General features: G+C 43.2%; 1 protein-coding gene across 2 annotated transcripts; it reads right to left on the bottom strand.

Moving 5' to 3' along the window:
* Positions 1–884: 884 nt before the first annotated feature.
* On the bottom strand, positions 885–4,486 carry LOC124651118. Of its 2 annotated transcripts, XM_047190258.1 has the most exons (5): positions 4,208–4,486; positions 3,938–4,078; positions 2,865–2,933; positions 2,582–2,785; positions 885–1,114 (listed from the first exon to the last, which is right to left on the bottom strand). In XM_047190258.1, the coding sequence occupies exons 1-4, from the start codon at positions 4,322–4,324 to the stop codon at positions 2,600–2,602; spliced, it is 513 nt and encodes a 170-aa protein (XP_047046214.1). In that variant the 5' UTR covers positions 4,325–4,486; the 3' UTR covers positions 885–1,114; positions 2,582–2,599. The 2 variants fall into 2 exon arrangements, with proteins under 2 accessions (XP_047046214.1, XP_047046213.1); XM_047190257.1 differs by having other exon boundaries at positions 2,582–2,933.
* Between the last annotated feature and the right edge of the window lie 1,522 nt (positions 4,487–6,008).

The raw sequence follows: 6,008 nt of genomic DNA, 5'->3' as shown, positions 1-6,008 counted from the left end.
AGACCCTGCGTCACATCTACTGGATCTAGACGTTGTAACAAGTCATTTCATGATGCTTCTCTATTTCATGAAAGGACAAAAGGAATCACGGTGACCACTTTCTCACAATGGTTGAGTTTCAGTTTACTGACGGTGGTTGTGGTTGCTTTGTTGACGAATATTGGGAAGCACATCTCAAGGCCAAGCCGAGCACCACTATTTGACAGGCCATGTATTGGCATTTGGCAGTCTCCACCTACAGACTTTGCCAAAATCAATGTGGATGCAGCGGTTAACACTTTGACCATGTAAGGCGGTTGGGGATGTATTTGCCGACATGAAAATGATGTTTTCAGGTTTGCTTCAACTGGCAGAATTGCTATTGCCTCTGATGCGCAACATGCTGAAACTCTTGCTCTGTTTAGAGCTGTTGAGATTGCTGACAGCTTGGGAGTGGGCCGTGTTGTTTTCGAAACTTATTGCCTGGTGTTGAAGCAAGCTTTGGTGTCTACGGCGTATGATTACTCACCGTTGGGTATCCTTTTCAGTGAACTGAAATACAAGCTCTGCCTCCGTTTTATTGATGCTCGAATTATGTATGTTCAGAGAGATTGTAACAAACCAGCACATGTGCTAGCGTCTTTGGATGCTGGTTGCTAGCGTCTTTGGATGCCGGTGTAGTTGATAACGAACATTCTATGTGGATGTCGAACTGCCCGAATATTGTAACCCGTAAGGTGACCGGCAATCTTGCCGTGTCTTAATGGAATACAAGTGTTTCATGCCAAAAAAAAGAACACAAGAAGCACCGGATGAAAAATGTTGACAAGAAAAAACAAACCATGCACATGATGATGTAAACAATAACTGGTAGATGAGATCCATCTTCAAAACTGCATCAACAATATCACAGTTTCTCAACATTTGCGATAGTATAACGCCAAATAATGTCGGCCTAATCTGGAGTATGTCAAATATAATTATTAGTGTTATACTAATACTGCAAAGTTACCAGATAGTGCTACAACTCCACACTTACATAGTAGTGCCACACTGCCATTGCAAATTCAGATCTCATACTAATACTCCAACTGACGTCACTTGTCCACTCAAACCCAGCCAGTCCACAGCTCCTCTGTCGCAACAAGAGAACCATGGTTAGCATTTCGATCATGGAAACCAGCTGTTCAACGTTGGTAGGATGCAGATTAAGTAAGACTATTAAAGTATGGATATCTGCTGCAATAAAGCTTCTATTTCATATGATGAAATATGATTGAATGGAGCCGAAAACTGTTCAGCTCCGTTAATATTAGCACCAGGATGGATTGTGTTCTGACTTCTGAGCTAATCTCATCGATCATGCATACCAACAAATCTTGAATAATATGCCCCGTTCTTTTGAGCTACAAGTGAATACTCCTACCTTCCCAAGTTTTACACACCCTTTTCCACCAACCACCGTTCATCATCCAAAATATGGATGCTCGGACCTATGGCACTAGTAAAAGAAATGAGAAGTCAAAAAATGAAGGGACAGGGACTAGTGATGTTGACTCAAAGCTTGCAGCGGAGAGGGGTGAACCTACTGAAGATAAGCATAAAACTCAAGAAGGTATGGATCAAGATGGTGATGATAGAGTGGACTTGTCAGGAATTGATGGGGAAGAGGATGATTTGGTAGGCTCGCAATCATCAGTTAGTCTAGGCACAAAAGTGAACAACATACAAAATGGTAGACCGGGGAACACAAGTAAGATGGCAGTGGTTACAGAGGCTGATGGGATGATTGATCAGAGATATAGTGACAGGCTGGCGTCTCAGAACAATGACATTCCCATCATGGAGAGGGCAAAAAAACAGGGCTGCGGCAAAGAACTCGATTGCACCAAGGTGAAGGACAGCGCAAAGGATCGACTACGATGGCTCGCAAAGCTGGTGGAGCAAATCGCAACCGAGGTGTTCAGCAACCAGGAGGAGCTGGGTGTCATGGACCCCAAGACTGGCAATGTAGAAAAAAGTAGACAAGAAGACATTTTGACAAACAGAAAGACGAAGAACTGAAGTCATCGAAGCCTGATGCCTGGGAGAAAATGCTTCAAGCGTGAGGGTCTGTAGCTCCAGGATCTGTTGCCCGTGACCTATGCACCCCTTTTCTCTTCTGTATTCTCATCGTCTGGCTTAGGCTGTTTAGTTTTTTCTTTATTTGAAACAAACTCTCCATTCCATGGCGGGTTGGTGGCGTTGCTGAGGTCTGTAGCAAACAACTTTTGGTTTCTCTTAATGGAAATCGGGGGAAACCCTTTAATTCAAAAAAAATTTATCTCCCTCAACTCCCAAGGATTCCTACCCTATTTCATCATAAGCGTTTCCCATAATACAACTTGAAAGTCACTCCTATATATTTGGCCACTCCTGTTAATGTCAACCAGTATGACATTTTTGTGTTCTTAACCAAGGAAACATAAATCCTATACCAAGTATCTTCACTGGGTCAAAAGCAAAACAATAGTTATAGTATGACTTACTGACTACTCATAGAAATTTCAAACTAATATCAACTAAAAATAGAAAAGGGGAGATCAGAAAACAAAAAAATCACCTGTTAGGTTGCTTCATTTCACATCCCACCTACTTGGCCGCTTCCTTTTAGGAAGGTCTCGTCCTGAAGTTGGGACATGCACCTGCTGTTGTCGACTTGCAAGAAACTCTTCATAGTCTGAGTCACTCTCAGACTCACTGATCCATCCATAGCAGGGAAGCCTTGTGCGACCGCTTCCTGTAGCTGGCGGATGTGGCAATGCAGCTGTGGGAGCAGGTGGGTCAATGATCATGGGGACCAGTTGCTCTGTTTGCTCAACTGCAAACACAGTTTCAGATGGCACCTCATTGTGAACCTTCACAATTGGCATGTCGCTTTCTGGCGGTGCCCCCATCATTGCTCCTTCTTGTTGCTGCATTACAAACCAAGCGCATGTAAGAATTGGACAATATGCATGAGCTTTGTTGCTGGAGGGAATAACGAACATAAACTTAACATTAATAACCAAGGTCTTGCTTTAGAGAAAAATCAAAATTGTCACAAGTAACAGCAGTTTGTGCACGCTAAATTGTTTTACGTAATTACAGATGGGTACCATGTCGCAGTTGCATTACAAAACTAAGTGAGAAAATACTACATAGTGCAATGCTAATTCATCAGTCAACCATATCACCTTGAAATCTCAAAAAAAAATTAACTATATCAGCTTGAAGGAAACAGAGAAGACATCAACTGATATACTTATTTCTGCTACCATCATTGTCATTTTTATGAATAAACACACTTTTACGTGAAAAAGTGTAATTTTTTTAACACAAGACCAGCGAAGCAGATAAGCAGTGACAAGGAATCTTCAAAAGATCAAGGAAATTAAGAGAATGGCTGAACAAATCCAGTTGAAAAAAAGAGTGAAACATCAACCATAAATATGTAAGAACAAAGTACCATTCTATAACATAAACATCTACTTAGCTTTCCAGATGCCATATTACCATATTATTCTAGGTGCTTGGTATATATCACCAAAAATTATAGCAAGCACTAAAATAGCATTCTAAGACCAAGAACAAAGATCTTTGTTACATCAGACCAACTAAGTGTGCAAATACGCAATCACCTGGTAGATGTAGGGGGGCATAATTTGAAGGTACTTTATATGAGGAACATGTTGGACAGTTGGAAAGAGGGCCGGTAAATTAGTAGCAAAGGCACACACTCCAAATCCAAATAAAAGCAGAGAGATTGATCTAATCTAGCAAGTATTATTGAGCAAGATTTTGTATTTTTTATATTTTGGCTTCGGGTGGCAGTAGGATTATTTGCCTTATTGCCAACTCAAGCAACACATCCTGCATATACTGAATGGCACACGCTGAACAATTACACGGACACAGATAAGCAGGGGAGGGAGCTGACCTGAACCTCCACCTGATGCTCCTCCTGCACCAACTGCAGCTGCAGCTTCTCGTCCTGCTCCTGCTTCTCGAAGAGGGCTTCCTGCACTACGAGGTACCCGCTTTCCTCCAGGAACGGCCACCCTTTGTCCCCATACACATTCTAAACAGATGAGGGCAAATTAGTATGAGAATGACACCACAATATACAATAACAAGAAGGGAATCGGCCCGCGGGAAAAAAAAGGGCAAAACGAAGCAGAAATAAAAGGGAGAAAGAAAAGAGGCGAACCTTGATGAGGTTATTGACGACTTTGCGGACGTCGGCCTTGTTGTAGCCCATCTGGGCAAAGTGGTCGATCGCGGCATCCATCCGCCCCTGCCCAGTCTTCTTCTGGCCCCCGACCATTGCTGAGCCTCGCTTGAGGGCGGCCGCGTCGCTCGTGCAGGAGAGGTGAACGGATGGCGGCTGTCGGAGTTGAGAAGGGAGTTGGCGTTCGCCGGTAGCGAGCTAGGGCTTTTGGTATTGGTGTCGCCGCCGCCGGCGCTCACAACTCCCAGCTTCCGTGGCACATTTTGCACATGGATTTCTGCGCAGAGGCGTGCGAAAAAGTAAATTGGCAAAGCCGGGCCATTTTGCAAAGGTTTCGACTACACAGTGGTCAATAACTATTGGGCCTACCCGGTGGTCAGTTCGGACAGCCCATTAAAGACAAAACGCGTTTGTACTCTTTGCCGAAATGGAAATCACGTGATCCCCACACAGCCCACTAAAAAACAGCGACCACGCCTCCAGCTTTGTCTCGACGCTAGCAGCCAAAAAACAGGATCCTACCTACCAGATCTGGGTTTCTTCTTCCTCCCCTGTTTCTCCACCGCCGCCAGCAACAGCAGGAAGGGGAGGCAAACCCTAGAACTTCCATGAACTGATCCCCGGATCCTTTAGGAAGTAACACAGCAGCAGCTGCTTCATCAGAACGACGCCCAGAGAAGTAAGAAAGGTAAACAAGGCAAACACACATGATTCATAATCATCTAGCAGTTCCATCTAGTTCTTGCCTACATCTCACAGATTCTTGAGCCCATAGTTATGATAGTACATATTGGGTGGAACTCACATGTTACTGACATGAAAAAGTAACACAGGGTCATGCCTGAGTTGTTGTATGTACCAAAGTCAGTGAAAGGCTTCAGGAAGTAATCTAGTTGATGATCTAGCCTCCAGGAAGTAATCTAGTTGGTGACCTTTGAAGTCTGTAGAAGCCATCAGGAAGTTGCAAGCTGAGAACCTGGTTGTGTTGATCTTGTAGACAGCAGGAAATATGCAACCTGTAACAAACATGGCATGATTGCAAAATCTTGGAACACTGATGTAGGCATCAATGATATGTGCATGAAAAGAAAGAAAATTAGGGTGTAATAACCATAAAAATAACACTTGTAAAAGCTAACAGTTAATTAACAATGTGAAGAAGTAATTTGCCCTTTGCTGTTTTATTTTGATGCACAACATGGATGAAGTAACAAAAAATGGTTAACTTGTTTATTCATTGCAGAAAATGGATTGGTTTAACCTGCATGGTATTGACCTGAACAATCCGCCTGGCTATGATGACTTCATGGAACCAGATGGAACTGAAACACCAGTACAAGGCACATCAGGGGATGATACTGGTGCTAAGTCTAGATTCATGTCAGTAGATGATACTACTGATGGTGCACCGACTGGTCAAACACTATCTAGTGAATAAAGTGGCAGTGATGGTGAGGTGCAAATCAACACTGTATGATTTGCACCACGTAAACCATACCTAGGGATGAAATTTGATACATGGGAGGCTGCTAAAGTGCACTACAACAGGTATGCCGAACATGTTGGTTTCTCTATGAAGATGAGCTCTTCCAGAAATTCAGTAATGGACAAGCAGAAGGACAAGTACTTGTTTGTGTGCAACAAGTCTGGAACAAATTCAGAGAAAGAAGAAGCTGAGCCAGTGAAGATGAGGAACAGAGCAATCACGGTACGGACTAACTGTCAAGCAAAGATGCATGTAAAAAAGGAAGGGTTCAATCTGGGAAGTAACACAGTTCAT

This window comes from Lolium rigidum, chromosome 5 (assembly GCF_022539505.1).
Source record: "Lolium rigidum isolate FL_2022 chromosome 5, APGP_CSIRO_Lrig_0.1, whole genome shotgun sequence".
Lineage (NCBI taxonomy): Eukaryota > Viridiplantae > Streptophyta > Magnoliopsida > Poales > Poaceae > Lolium > Lolium rigidum.
Note: the sequence above shows the minus strand (reverse complement) of the source record. Positions and strands in the feature narration are given on the sequence as shown.

Coding starts and splice junctions, on each gene's coding strand:
- LOC124651118 (XM_047190257.1), bottom strand. CDS start 4,324: ATGGTCGGGGGCCAGAAGAAGACTGGGCAGGGGCGGATGGATGCCGCG. Junction 4,079..4,207: donor TCGTCAATAACCTCATCAAG/GTTCGCCTCTTT, acceptor TCATCTGTTTAG/AATGTGTATGGGGACAAAGG. Junction 2,934..3,937: donor AGCATCAGGTGGAGGTTCAG/GTCAGCTCCCTC, acceptor TTTGTAATGCAG/CAACAAGAAGGAGCAATGAT.